The sequence below is a fragment of the Vulpes vulpes genome, chromosome 4, assembly GCF_048418805.1.
Source record: "Vulpes vulpes isolate BD-2025 chromosome 4, VulVul3, whole genome shotgun sequence".
Taxonomy (NCBI): Eukaryota; Metazoa; Chordata; class Mammalia; order Carnivora; family Canidae; genus Vulpes; species Vulpes vulpes.
In genome coordinates, this window is record NC_132783.1 from 54,221,102 (window position 1) to 54,236,675 (window position 15,574).

Sequence of the window (15,574 nt, forward strand, 5' to 3'; positions counted from 1 at the left end):
AAGGCAGATGCTCAACCACTGATCCACCCAGGTGCCCCTCCACCTACTAGTTTTAGAATATACTAGCAACCTCTATCTCTGTCAATTACCAGTATGATGGTTGTCAAGTGATGTTCTATTTCCATCATTCTTTGTATTACACCCGCCAAGACCATTGACACCTCATCTGGCTATTGATGAAGGGACAGAGGAGCCCAAAATGCTATATATTAGTTAGCATTCTACTGTAAAGAACTTTTCCTCCTCTTTCATTTATGTTTTCTCATTTCTTATTTTAGTCAATGGGATATAGTCTGTTATTCTTGCTTAGTTTTATGATTAAATTAACGCTGATTTGGCCATTGGAAGCCCCTTTAGTCTGGCTTTTGTGTCCTTTTGACATGTCCCCTAATCATTCTTCAAGCATTTCTTTACTCTATGGTCAACAAGATGTTCTAGGCTCATCTTTTCCTTTTCCTTTTTTTTTTTTTTTTTTTTTTTTATGATAGTTACACAGAGAGAGAGAGAGAGAGAGAGGCAGAGACACAGGCAGAGGGAGAAGCAGGCTCCATGCACTGGGAACCTGATGTGGGATTCAATCCCGGGTCTCCAGGATCGCGCCCTGGGCCAAAGGCAGGCGCCAAACCGCTGCGCCACCCAGGGATCCCCATCTTTTACTTTTCCTGTGTCAGATGTTTCTCTAAGGAGACCTGGTACCTTCTGACATAGTCAGAATTTAGAAACCAAGACCTGATTACTTAGTGTGCTTGCTGCTACTGCAGTTCCATTGCCTCCAGACCAACTTAGTGGACATATCTCGGAAATACTTGTATACATGTGGTGCATTATGTATGTGAATATATAACAGAAGTATGTTTCTATATTTTTTTATTAAAGATTTTATTTTTAAGTAATTTCTACACCCAGTGTGGGGTTCAAACTCACAATCCTGAGATCAAGAATCACATACTCCAACGACTGAGCAAGCCAGGTGCCCTTATTTCTATATTTTATTTGGAAAATATATGGAATCTTAATTTATTATGTTTATATATAGCTTTGAATGGAATGATACATGCAAACATACACCTGTAACTATTATTCTGTTAGCTTGTGTATATTAAAAAACCCATGAGTGCATAGTATTTCCAATCTGGTCTAATCCAGTCTTTTTTTTTTTTTTTTTTTTTAAAGATTGTATTTATTTATTCATGAGAGACGCAGAGAAAGAGGCAGAGACACAGACAGAGGGAGAAGCAGGCTCCATGCAGGGAGCCCGCTGTGGGTCTCGATCCCAAGACTCGGGGGTCATGACCTGAGCTGAAGGCAGATGCTCAACCACTGAGCCACCCAGGCATCCCTAATCCAGTCTTGAATGTCCTTTTTTAATCTTTGCCCTGTGTTTGTAAATGATTTTTTAGACAGGCAAAAACTTAGCTGTCATTATTTCAATATATTTACTACCTTGATTGTTAATATAATTAATTTCCTGGTGATCCTGGCCATTCCTTCTGCCCCTACCTCCTCTGGGACTGCTCCTTATCACCCCAATTTCTTAAAAGCTGCCACATAAAAAAAAAAAAAAAAAAAAAAAGCTGCCACATACACATCTTCATATAAATGATATCCATCCTCTCCTTATCATTACTTTACTTCCTCAGATGCTTATGCTCTCATAAGCAAGTCTCTATGCTGGGATAAGGAGAAAAGGGAAGATTTTAGACATCCTAAGTTTGAGATGGCAGTTACACATGTAAGTGTATATGCCAAGTAATGGGTCTAGGTAGGGTTCAGGTTCAGTTAGACAATGCATGATATCTTTGTTATCTCTAAGTGTGTTTACAGTGTTCGTTAGAGAACAGTGAATTGATGTGGAATACTGGATTATGTTAATGTTTCGTTCTGTTTGTACTAGTTAGCACACAAGCATCTTTCCTTGTGCTGGAGGGCTCTCACCTAGAATTTCTCACACTCTGCTGTGCACACTAATCACTGGGGTCTTGTTAAAAATCAGATTTTATTTCTACAGCTCTGGGATGGAGTCCAAGAGTCTACATGTCTCATAGGAGATAGTGATACTGATGCCATTGGTCCTCAGGCCACTAGGCTGTCACACCAAAGAACTTTCTTGCTTCCTCGAGTCCTTCACCGGCTTTCTTGCCTTCTGACTAAAGCTGCAGCTTCTGGGTGAAAGGATTCATCATGGACTTGTATTTTGTTGTGGTGCCTTTTCCTAGCTTCTTGCCCTCCCTCAGCCCTGATCATCCCCACACATACACCAGGGCTCTGCACTGACACAGAACTACTCATGGTCTCCTTAAGAGACCTTGTTATTGCAATTTTGTTTGCCACATTCCTTCAGCTTGACTACATTTTCTCTTCTGGGCTTATTCTGGTTGGCTCCTTTGATTTACTACTAATATATATCTTCAGACTGGCTTATAGTCTTCTATTTTGCTTCTCAGCTTCTCTTATTCCACACTGTACTGCAATGGTTAATCTAGTGGCCTGATCCTCTTTGAGGCAGAGCAAGCTTGTACACACTGCTAGCATGTAGTAGGTGCTTAGAAAATACTTAAATTGACATGATACCTCTCACAAAATATTTTCAATAATGACAGGTTTTCAACAGTGATTTTGGCCTTTGTTTCTTCTATCTATAAGTAGTAACTCCTGTGTAAAGGTAGTTTAACAGTGTTTTGGCCATGGAATCAGACCAGCCAGGGATCAGCCTTGCTCCTTATTAACTGTAACGCTTAGGACCAGTTGCTCAATCCTCTAATTAATTCTGTTTGTTTGTTTGTGTGTTTGTTTTTAAAGATTTTCTTTATTTATTTGGGGGGGGGAGCAAGTTGGGGTGGGGAGGAATAGAGGGAGAGGGACAAGCAGACTCTGCACTGTGAACCCTACTCCAGGCTGGATCTCTCCACTCTAAGATCATGACCTGAGCCGAAACCAAGAGACAGATGCTTAAGCGACTGAGCCACCCAGGTGCCCCCTTCTAAGTCTTATCTGTAACATAAAGGTAATAATAGTATTGGTACTGGGCAGCCCCAGTGGCACAGCGGTTTAGCGCCGCCTGCAGCCCGGAGTGTGATCTTGGAGACCCGGGATCGAGTCCCATGTCGGGCTCCCTGCGTGGAGCCTGCTTCTCCCTCTGCCTGTGTCTCTGCCTCCTCTCTGTGTCTCTCATGAATAAATAAATAAAATCTTTAAAAAAATATTTAAAAAAATAGCATTGGTACTACCTCTTTTTTTTGTTGTTTAAGTGTTTTTATTTGAAACAAATAGTTGCACCGAGCAAGAGCTTACTTTCCCCACTCCAAGTTATTATTATTATTATTATTTTTTTTTTTTTTTCCCCACTCCAAATTACAACAGAAGGTAATAGGGGCAAATGTCTTTTGGCAGGATAGGTCCAGTATGTGAACATCCTTATACTCACTGTGGCTGGGGCAACTTTATTCATCAGCAGTCATTCTTACACAAAATATTAATCCCAAAGTACTAATGTCACAGAAAAGGAAGTGGTCTTAATTTCATGTGTGGGGCTGTATGTTCTAAAAATGCCAAAAGGTAGGAGAAGCACAAACACAGCCCACTCTTTAAAAAAAACTAAATAGTTCAAAGAATTTTCCATTCCCCCCCCCTTACTCCCATAATAAAAAGTAGTGCTGACACTGAGATTTGTTTTTTATCCTGGCCACTTACAAAGTATTCCCCCATCTGACTTGCATCATTAGGGTTATGGATAAAAGTTCATTCACTTTGAAGAGAGGTGCATCTACTCCTTCCTCCTCTTCTTGCCTTCATGCTCAATGTTCCTTGGGGTGGCTGCTATCTGAGGGTCTTTTAGAGCCATGGTATTGTTTGGCCTCTTTCAAAAACTTGTCCAAACCAAAAGGATCTTCCTCAAACTGAACTGGTCCTTCTCGGCCTCTTTGCTTACCGTTTGAACCAGAAAATTCCTTATCGGGAACAAATCTGTTGGTCTTTATTCTGGCTTCTAGGTCATCACCATACATGTCCTTGTCCAGATTTTTACTGGGCCTGTAAATATTCTGGGCCATATCTTTACCACCTCTCCAGGCGTGATCATAAACGTTGTAAATTTCATCTTCTCCACCTGCAAAACCACTGTCCATACCCTTGGACTCATTGAAGAGCCTTTGGTCATACTGAACTTCATTGGACGTCCGTGGATTGGGCACACCAAGAGCAGTGACTTCACTGATATCTCGATTTTCATTTCTCTGTAGTTTTGACCTCTTATCAGGAGCTGTCCTGGAAAGAGTCCAGTTGCTGTCTCTCTTTTTGCCTGTCATGCCGGATTTCATCCCTCTCACGTGTCTCCCCATCTTCTTTTTCCACATGGGTTTTAATCCCAGCTCTTCTTCTTCTCTCTCTAGCTTTCTGGGCCATTTCTCTAAGTTTCTCTTCATGTTTCTCCTTTTCTTTTTGTGCCATCTTTCTCTCTACTTGAGCAGCATTTCTATAGCCTCACGAGCTTTCCGATCAGCAATATAGAAGCCAGCTTAGCAAAGTTCTCATTTTTTTTTTTTAAAGATTTTTTATTTATTTATTCATGATAGTCACACACAGAGAGAGAGAGAGAGAGAGGCAGAGACAGGCAGAGGGAGAAGCAGGCTCCATGCACCGGGAGCCCGATGTGGGATTCGATCCCGGGTCTCCAGGATCGCGCCCCGGGCCAAAGGCAGGCGCCAAACCGCTGCGCCACCCAGGGATCCCAAGTTCTCATTGATGTGAACTGTTTGCCGGCCTTTCCAGATGTTTGTCTAATGGAATTGTATACCCCTTTGCATTTTTCCAGTTTGAAATACAAGGAGGAATCTTCCACTCTTGTTGCTCCTACACAGTCATCTTTCGGCTAGGAGAATGCATGACAGGTGCAGGAGGAGAAGGTGGTCCTTGGGAAATTCTCTTATTAATCTTGAACCTTGGAGGCTCCATTGGATCTTTCTTCATTTCCACCATCCGAATAACTCTGTTTAGCTCCAGAGTTGAAAGCCACTCCTTGCTGAGATGCTGTGTATTGAATACACTGAGCAGGAGCCAGTTTATCAGCAGCTCGAACTGGCATGGCTGCAGCACCTTCTGTAATACAGATTTTTCTATGGCTACTCTTGTCTTTTCTGTTATCTTTTTAATGGCTTCTTCATCAGGTCTTTGAAGATCTGGATCATCTGCATTCATGACTTGGAAACCAGGTCATGAATAAGTGACCTTGTCTTTTGACTGTCCTTGCCAAGCTATTGCATCATATTTAATTTTTCCTTCAGCATCCACCTGAATGGCCAGTGCATTTGACATTTTTTTTCTTCCGTCCCATATCCATTGGATACTGGGCCACATGGATCTCTGGAAAAGCACTTCCATTTCCAAAATCCTCTAATAATCGAGGTATCCAGCCTTTCCTGTACCCATATGGGGGAGGTTCTCTTTGGGATGAGACCAGTGAGGTCTGTCTTGATCTCTGGGATCTTGCTTTTTCTTCAGCCTCAAGCTGGTCCTGAGGTAGCTGAGTAGGTGCAGGTAAAAAGCTGGTGAGTGCCATCTTCTTCCCTGGTACTACCTCTTAACAGTATTGTAAGAATTGAGATAAGGTTATCTATTAAGTATGTAGCAAAGACATAGTAAGTACTCAGTAATACTAATTGTATCAGGGCAAAGAATGAAAACCAATTCCTAAAGAGCCAGGAGATTTAAAAGATCAGTGAGAATGGGGCATACAACTATCATTTTAATATTTAGTACATGATATGTTTTCAAACACGACAGTACTTACAGATTATCTGGGTGTTTGTTAGAAATACGGATTCACTAGGCCCATTAGGTCTGAGAAAACTGTCCATGGACCTGCATTTTTCATTAATACTCTGGTTGATGTAGACTGCCCATGGAACATACTTTAGAAACCCTAGTGTTTTATGAGAGGACTGAATTTAGGTCCCCTAACTATCAAACAATATGAAATGAGAAGTTAGTAAGAAATCAAATTGAACTAAGAACAGATGATCTGAAGGCAGGAATAAAGTTGCCATGATGTTTAAGTTTCAGATGTTTAATGACTTATTTTTCTTTTTTAACTTAGGATGTCTGAACAGGGACGAACAATCATCTTCTCCATTCATCAGCCTCGTTATTCTATCTTCAAGTTGTTTGATAGCCTCACCTTGTTGGCTGCAGGAAAACTGATGTTCCATGGGCCTGCCCAGGAGGCCTTGGGGTTCTTTGCGTCAGTGGGTATGCTGGACTTTTTCGTGCAGTAAGATCCTTTATTAACAATCCTGAAAGAGAGTAAAGGAGGTCTATAAGAGTGCTGTTTGATCTTTGAATATACACACTATGGCTTCTGCCACTCCAAAACATTTTGGGTTAGTTTGATGCTAGAATTTTTTCTTCATTGTTTACAGTGCTAGCGTGTTGTTTAGGTCTCTTTTCTGTCCTATTTGAGTATGCCTGCATATGTATGTACGAATAATTCTCCTGGGCGTGTATGTGATCTGCTTCCTGGTTCTGGTGACATTTCCCTAACAGTTTAGTAAATATGTTGGACTCATAGTTATCTGTCAGTTGAGCATTTTTGAAAAGGCCTAATAATATCTGTAAATAGTTTGTCTTCTTGTCTAGATTATGGATCAGGCTTTCTAATTTTATCTCCTTGTAGATGTTGGTCTGCTTTGGTGGGGGTTCATGAAGATGCTATTTAAAATTTTCTAGTAACATTAAATTACAGATTTAGGCCTTAAGGGGGTAGGAGTTCTTACTAGTCAATAGAATGACTAGTTGTAAGTCTTACTTTGAGGGCTTCTGACTGTTTGAGCTGCCTGGTTCTCTTTACAATGGAAATATATATATATATTTTAATGACTCATGCAATCTGCTTCATTTTAGAGATATTTGGATATGATTATAGATGGTGATATAGATGGATTATGACTCCAAATATAGTTTTAAATATTTGCTAGCCATCTTCTGAAATTTTTTTTTTTTAATTTCTCTCATTTAAAGTGAATAAGCACACACAGTTCTAGGGAGTTTAGGGGAAATGAACCTATAGTCAGACTACAGACCAGGTTGAGTTCAGAGGATCATGCCTCAAGAAGTTGAGATAAGCATTAAGCTATGCTGTCCCAGGCACATTCTACTGGGGATGCTGCTCTGGTGATTTGTTCTCTATATTGGAATTATGACAGCACAACAGATGATCATTTGGCAGTCACTAGGTGAACTTGGATAACAGAACACATCCCTGGTTTTTCCCAAATGCAATCTTGCTGTGCGTATTCTTTGCTTGTTGTCTTGTTTTGAGGAGCTCTAGTCCTAGTCTTAGCTACAGCTTTTTTTCTTTTAACTTAGCTTTTTTCCCCCTTGGACCTATATTTAGATTTTTGAAGCAGTTCTGATAACCATCAGAGCATACTGATAGCTGTTTCAGGTCCTATGAATTATGATGGGTAAGGACCAACTATGAAGACTTCCTGGGAGTCCAAGGTTGGTTTTGAATATGTTGTTTTTCTGGAAGACAGAGCATTGTTGAAATATTATGTGATTGAATATATAAGAAGAAAGTGTGAATCAGTGAAAGAAGAGGGGGAAAAAAAATAAGATGAGGGAGAAGTTGACTCTCTTCCCTGCCTCACCTCTCTCACCTCTGAAAGTGAGTTTTTACTTTCCAAGACCATCAAGTTTGTACTTCCTTTTGTAGGTTACCATTGTGAGCCCTATAATAACCCTGCAGACTTCTTCTTGGATGTCATTAATGGAGACTCCTCTGCTGTGGTATTAAACAGAGAGGACCAAGAGGGTGAAGGTATGTGAATGAATCTGTTGAGAGTCACAGATTATTACCTAACTGAATTGGTGGAAGTTTAACAATGTGGCAACTCATTAACACATGGATTTATGAATTTATATTAATGCTGTCTTCTGATAGCAGTTGTCCTAGTCCTTTTGGACTGCTGTAACAAAGATGCCTTACACTAGGTAGCTTAAACAGTAAACATTTGCTTCTCCCAGTTCTGGAGCTGGAAGTCCAAGGTGAAGATACCTATAGACTCAGTGTCTGTTGAGGACCCGCTTCCTGGTTCAAAGATGGGTGACCACTTCCATGATGGAAGTGAGGAGGGGCCTCTTTTATAAGGGTACTAATCTCATTCATTAGGGCTACACTCCTATGACTTAATCACCTTTCAAATATCATCACACATCAGCATATAATTCTTGAGGGAACACATTCACTCTATAGCACTGGTCAACATAGATCTTGTTTTCCACGAGTGCTATATTTTTTATTTAATTTATAAATGAGTATTTATGTGATAGTGTCACTTATAAGGGAAATTTTCATTAAAAATGTCATTGTTTATATAATGTTTTGAAATAAGAAACTTGGCAGTTTATATATTTGTATATAGAAGAAAACAAGGACCAGGTTTGTATATTAGGAATTATAACTCCCTATGGTAAGAGGTCTATTTTAAAAGAATTAAGGTTCAAATAGGTGAGGAGGTTTGCTGTATTTATAAGTTTATGGTCAGTAGATTTGCTGTATTTATAAGTTTATGGAAGTAGTCGGACAATTAACTGTATTTTTCTAATCTTGTAAAGCAATGCTAGATCTAATAATTTTTTATACTTAGGCATTAGAATTAAGATGGTAACAAGGAATCTAGAGAAGAGTTACAGAAAAATGGTCTAAATCAGTTGTTATTTTATTAATAATGTTTCCCTTTTTTATCTACTTTTATTCCAAAGTCAAGGTGACTGAAGAGCCTTCATTCATAGAAAGAATAGCTGAATTTTATGCCAATTCTGACTTCTGCAGAAAAACAAAAGAGGAGTTAGATCAACTCTCAAAGAGTCAGAAAAGGAAGAGCTCAGCCTTTAAGGAGATCACATATGCCACCTCCTTCTGTCAGCAACTCAAATGGATTTCCAAGCGTTCATTCAAAAATTTACTGGGTAATCCCCAGGCCTCTATCGCTCAGGTAACTGACAGATTCTTCTGATAATGCTGGGACATACTCATGTGGGAACATTAGGTTCTGATATAAAGTCTTTTAGGATTATGCTTATCTTCTACTCAAACTTACATTTATTTATCCCTACTCCATTTGGCATATAAAAACATCCAATAGAACAAAGTAAAAAACACCATGAAATTTTTACTTGTGGAAAATTTTTTTAGTTTTTTTTTTTTTTTTACTACAAAATTAAGAATTTTTGTTTATTTAGACTAGCTGTAATGGATAATCTTTGTAGAAAAATCTTCAAAGATTGTGAAATAAAGGAAATGTTTAGCCAGACTTAGAATTTTCTGGTAGCTGCACATATTCATTTTCTGACTGGTCATCTTACTGACCATGTGTGGCATTTTGAGAGCTTGTATATGGAAGTGAACAAAATGGGAAAAATAAAACCCTTGTTCTTTCTCTCTCTCATTCTCGCTCTCTCTCTCTTTTTTTAAGATTTTATTTATTTATTCATGAGAGACACACAGAGAGGCAGAGACATAGGCAGAGGGAGAATCAGGCTCCCTGTGAGGAGCCTGGTGTGGGACTTGATCCCAAGAGCCTGGGATCATGACCTAAGCCAAAGGCAGACACCTAATCACTAAGCCACCCAGGTGCCCCTAAAACTCCAATTCTCATAGAGTTTTTCTTCCTATGAGGAGTGACAGATGACAAATTCAGACAGGATTGAACTATGTAGCAAGTCATATGGTAAAAGGAGCTATGGAGAAAGTTTAAGCAGAGTGGTGGGGAAAGGAAGAGAAGTGGGAAGAAAAGGAGAGTGGGAGAATGGAAGAGAGCGGAAAGGGCTTAATGGCATTTGAAATCAAGTGGCCAGGGAAGCCTGTCTCTAGAATTCACTGAATGTACCTGAAGATCATAGGGGCTAGCTTCTTTCTGAGGGAAGAGCCTATGTGCCAGTGCTGTTCCTCATAATTGACCTTTCTAATTTAGGGGTTCAATCTTAGGAGAGCACTAGGTACCTAAGCCAGTTTGCAGTTCACACAACCTAGTAAGCAGGCTTAAATTCTGTTAAATAAGGCTCTTTACTATCAGATTAACTTTCTTTTGATAAAGACAAAATCATGTTATTTTCCTCTTTTGGCCAACTCTGTTGATAATTGTTGATTATTCCCCTTTTATTGTTCTGTTACTCTCAGGTGCTCTATCATACAAAACGAGTATTCCCAGTTCATCGATCCATCTTTCTAAGCAAATCAGTTTAGCTGGTTATTTTGGGGGTTATTTTATTATCAATTATTGAATTTCTGTTGAGTACCAAAAGATGGCATGCTGTTGGCACTAAGAAGATATTGCTGACTTCTTGGGACACCTGAATGGCAATGGCATAGTGGCCAACTCTTGGTTTCATCTCCAGTTGTAATCTCAGAGTTGTGGGATTGAATCCTGTGTTGGGTTCCATGCACAGAGTGAAATCTGCTTAAAACTCTCTCCCTCTGCTCACTCCCCTACCCCATGTTTGTGTGTGCACACAGGTGTGCTCTCTCTCTGTCTCTCTCACTCAAATAAGTCAATCTTAAATATTACTGACTTCTCACCATGTGAACTATAATTTTTGTACTTCAGTATTAATACCAAGAATTAATTCTAACTATTAATACCAAGAGTCTCCAACCCTGGGAAATACTGCTAATTGCTCCAAACGTTTTGCTACTATTATTTCACATTTCTTTTTTCTTTTTTTTTAAGATTTTTAAATTTTATTTATTCATGAGAGACACAGAGAGAGAGAGAGGCAGAGACACAGGCAGAGGGAGAAGCAGGCCCCATGCAGGAAACTCGACGTGGGACTCTATTCCGGGTCTTCAGGATCAGGCCCTGGGTTGAAGACAGTGATAAAACTGCTGAGCCACCCAGGCTGCCCTTATTTCGCATTTCTGTCAGAATGTGTACTTCTGTGCACTATCAAAGTTAAATTTTTATTCTTTTAGAGTAGATTTGATATCATTTGGAAATGAGTCTGACAAATAATGTCAACCTCGTTACCTATTGTTCCAACAGTGAGATAATGTGACAGTGTTGATTCTTTAGTGTGATTTATGCATTATGGTTTTTTTACTTGGAAAATAATGTAAATTTCTCTTTTCTCTGAAATTGGTTTAAAAGTATCTTGTCCAAGTCACATATATGGTAGCTCTGGACTTAATTAAGTTTTTAATTAAATTCCAGTTAGTTAACATGCAGTATAGTATTTATTTCAGGTGTACCATTCAGTGATTCAGTACTCCAATACAGCACCCGGTGCTCATCCCAACAAGCGCACTCCTTAATCCCCAGCACCTATTTAACCCATCCCCCACCCATCTTTCCTCTGGTAACCATCAGTTTGTTCTCTATAGTTAAGTCTGTTTCTTGGTTTACCCCTCCCCCTACCATGATAATTTGTTTTGTTTCTTAAATTCCACATATGAGTGAAATCATATGGTATTTGTCTTTCTCTGACTTATTTTGCTCAGCATTATACTCTCTAGCTCCATCCCCATCATTGCATATGGCATGATTTCATTTTTTTTAAGGATGAATAATATTCCATTGTATGTGTATACCACCTCTTTATCCACCTGTATGGACATTTGGGCTCTTTCTGTCATTTGGCTATTGGAGATAATGCTGCTATAAACATAGCGGTGCATGTATCCTTTCAAATTAGTGTTTTTGTATTCTTTGGATAAATACCTAATAGCACAGTTGCTGGATTGTAGGGTAGCTCTCTTTTTAACTTTTTGAGGAACCTCTGTACTCTTCCAGAGTGGCTGCACCAGTTTGCATTCCTACCAGCAGTGTGAGGGTTCCCCTTTCTTAGATGGTGGAGCTATTTCTAATCCACTATGATTCTGCATCTTTTGTTGCTAGGCTTTCTTCTGCACAAACCCAGGCCTAGTGTTTCCAGGTTATACGCAGCCTACATGCCTCCTCGGGGAACTCAGTTTCACAAAAGGAGTCCTAACAATGCTCAGATGCATGGCAATCCCACAGAATAAAGATAGAACATTGCATCTGTCTCTGAGCATCTGCCGTTCAGATTTGCACATGCTGGAATGTTAATGTAAGACTGGAGCAGGCAAACCTTTATTTGTGAAGGGCTAGGTAGTAAAATACTTTCAGCTTTGTAGACCTGTGGTCTTTGTCTCAGGGAGTCCACTCTGCCATTTTAGCGAGAAGGGAGCCATAGGTAATACACAAGCAAGGGAGTATGGCTGTGTTCCATTAAAACTTCACTGATAGACACAACTTTGAATTTCATTTAAATTCCATGTGGCAAGAAATATTCTTCTTCTCTCACTCTTTTTTCCCCAACCATTAAAAAAAGTGGTAAAAACTATTCTTAGCTAGAGGGCTGAACAGAAGTTGGCGACTGCCCATGTTTGCCTGTGGACCCCAGCCTGCTGACCTTTGGTTTAGTGTTTTTAATCTCGTGTGTATGTTGTTTACTTCTCGAAGTGTTTGGATGTGAGGTATTAAATTGCTTTATGGCTTCCTGCTGATAAGTCTCCTATTGGTAATAATATTACAGCCATACTTAGATTTCAACTAGTCATATATGTGATTCAGACTTTGCTTCTGATAATGCCATTTAACCAAAGGTTGTATTTGGATGATCTTGGAGTAAGTGGATCATCTGTATAAAAGGATTTGATGTTCATTTAATGTGCCATGATCTTTCTGATCAAGTCAATTTGGAAAATACTATCATAACTCTTAGAGATACCTTTTTTTCTATTGGCGTATTTAATATTTGACTATGGATTAGTTTCTCGAGTGATGGCCGTAATTATCCCTCAGCACTCACCTTGTGATATGTTGCTAAGCACATTTGAACAAGACAGAATAACATATATAAGGGATTCCCTTCCCCCGTATTCAGCAGAAACCTCATAGATAGTGTCTTTGTGTGCTCTGTTGAGCAATGTTCAGTTTGCTTGTTTTCTTTTTCTTTTCTTTTCTGTAATGCAAGAAAGAATAACAGATACACCTTGTGAAAGCATGACAAAATTATGAGATTAATCATTTTGTCAATACGTTTGAAAGCTGACTTTGAAAATACTTTGAGAACTTTGAAACTTTCAGCAAACATCCTAATGATAATACCGACGGTCTGTTAGTATAAGATAAAATTTGAATTCAAAAGAAACAAGCATGTAGTGTCCAGTTTAAAAATTCTGAATATTCTTGAAGTTATATTGTCTGAAAGTAGAGACTTGTATACATACACATTTGCACACGATAATGGTTCATCATTTATTTTGGGAGTTTAATCTGTTGGCATGAAGTGCAGTATATTCTTAGGTTAATGAAAATTATACCAGGGTAATAGATTTTTTTCCAAATTTCTGACTGTCTTATTAGCAAAGGATTTTTTTTTTTTTTTAAAGATTTTGTTCATCCATTCATGAGAGACATGCAGAGAGAGAGGCAGAGACACAGTCAGAGGGAGAAGCAGGCCCCCTGCAGGGAGTCTGATGCAGGACTCAATCCTAGGATTCCAGGATCAGACCCTGGGCCAAAGGCAGGCGCTAAACGGCTGAGCCACCCAGGTGTCTCTAGCAAGGGGATTTTGAAGACATCTCGGATCATATTTTCTCCAGATGGTAGTATTCACAGGCTAGCCTTCACAGATCATGATCCTGTTTTCCAGTTTTGTTTGCTTCATGTCAAAATAGACTTATCTTGATACTATTATGCTGTTGTAGTACTGAGATTTTTTTAACTTTGAAGGTTCTGAGATACATGGTTGGATATTTTTTCTTTAGATGAGCATTTCATATATTTTTATACTTAATACAGTATGAAAGTATAATAAGAATTTTCTTAAATAAATTCTATCGTAGGGTATCCCTGGGTGGTTCAGCGGTTTAGCACCTGCCTTCCGCCCAGAGCATGATCCTGGAGTCCCGGGATCGAGTCCCTCGTTGGGCTCCCTGCATGGAGCCTGCTTCTCCTTCTGCCTGTGTCTGCCTCTCTCTCTCTCTCTCTCTGTGTGTGTCTCATGAATAAATAAATAAAATCTTAAAAAAAAAAAAGAAACTAAGATTTCTAAAAAATAAAAAATAAATTCTATTATAGTATAACCCTTAATCCTTTGCTTATAGAAGTGTCCTTAATAGATATTTTATCAGTCTTAAAAACAAAAGTGATGTTTATGCAGTCGTCTTAGGAGGCCTCAAACAGACCAAGTAAGCCAATATAGGTAACAGTGGCAAATAAAATAGCAGGTTGCTTCTACACTGTTGGCTCTAGGCCCTCGGACTGAGGTTGCTAGAAGCAGTGACAAGAGAATGGGTAGTGGAAGCATTTGAGTACCGTCAGAGACAGCTAGCTGAATGCTTTGGTGGCAATGACAGTGCACTTTTTCAGTATAGGCATGCCCTGCCTGCTAGGTCAGGTAGGCGGGTCTCAGCTTACCCCTGCTTCCTTATCACACAGAATAACATTGTCAGAATTTTTTTATGTGTGCTTGAAAAATTTTATTTATTTATAATGGTAAAAGTAAAGATATCCTGTTTTTATTTGAACCCCTTGAAATATGAAACTGCATGCTCAGTAGCACAAAGGTTGAGAGTTCAGGCAGAGCTGCTAGTCACTTGGACTTTATTCCTCAAGTGACTTAGCCAGGCACTGGCATTATTCCCCTTCTGTATATGGCCTTCCCAGGCCTGGTGGCCTGGACTGGACCTTGAGCTGGCCTGGCAAATCACTGGGAGGAACCTTAGCATTCCAGGGGTCTACTGTGTTCTATCAGCCTCCCCAGCACACAGATAAATTATTTTTTAATTTAGAAAGGAGCCAAATAATATACACTCCCAAGGACTTTGGCTGAACCACTGGAAGTATTTATCTCAATGGAGAAATTGGATTATGTAGCCTCGTATTTTATAGTAATCAGTGGTGTGTTAGGTTCTTACCTTTTTAAAAAATTTTTTTTACCTTTAATTAAAACTTGTTTTTCTTTTTCTTTTTGAAAAGATAATTGTAACAGTCATCCTGGGATTGGTTTTAGGTGCCATTTTCTATGATCTAAAAAATGATTCTACAGGAATCCAGAATAGGTGAGTAAATTTGGATCTTGATTTTGAGAAAGTGCTGTTACATCTTTCAAGCTTATGAAAATCCATGAAGAATTTGAGATAAGGGCAGCCCGGGTGGCTAGTGGTTTAGCACCGCCTTCAGCCCAGGGGCGTGATCCTGGAGCCCCGGGATCGAGTCCCATGTCAGGCTCCCTGCATGGAGCCTGCTTTTCTCCCTGCCTATGTCTCTGCATGCCCCCATGCGTGTCTGTCATGAATAAATAAAATCTTAAAAAAAAAAGAATTTGAGATAAGCACAGTGTAAAGTGAGGAATAGGATAAGCCAGTGAATTAAAAGCTGAATGCATATGTGTGTGTGTATGTGTGTGTATGGTGGTAATTTATACAGAATATACAGGTAATTTTTACCTTCTTAACCAGTTTTAAGTGTACAGTTCAGTGGCATTAAATACATTCCCATCATTTTTTAAAAAGATTCTTTCTTTCTTTCTTTCTTTCTTTCTTTCTTTCTTT

At 39.2% G+C, this 15,574-nt stretch overlaps 1 protein-coding gene and 1 pseudogene across 5 annotated transcripts in view; one reads left to right on the plus strand and one right to left on the minus strand.

Moving 5' to 3' along the window:
* The window catches only part of ABCG2 (ATP binding cassette subfamily G member 2 (JR blood group)), a 144,565-nt gene that overhangs the window by 110,667 nt on the left and 18,324 nt on the right, over positions 1–15,574 (plus strand). For all 5 annotated transcript variants that reach the window (XM_025998112.2, XM_072754954.1, XM_072754956.1 and 2 more), the window contains exons 7-10: positions 6,092–6,243; positions 7,709–7,813; positions 8,758–8,990; positions 15,000–15,082. In XM_025998112.2, the coding sequence (XP_025853897.1) occupies positions 6,092–6,243; positions 7,709–7,813; positions 8,758–8,990; positions 15,000–15,082 (573 nt within the window). The remainder of the gene's footprint in view (positions 1–6,091; positions 6,244–7,708; positions 7,814–8,757; positions 8,991–14,999; positions 15,083–15,574) is intronic.
* On the minus strand, positions 3,684–5,571 carry LOC112919660 (SNW domain-containing protein 1-like; annotated as a pseudogene).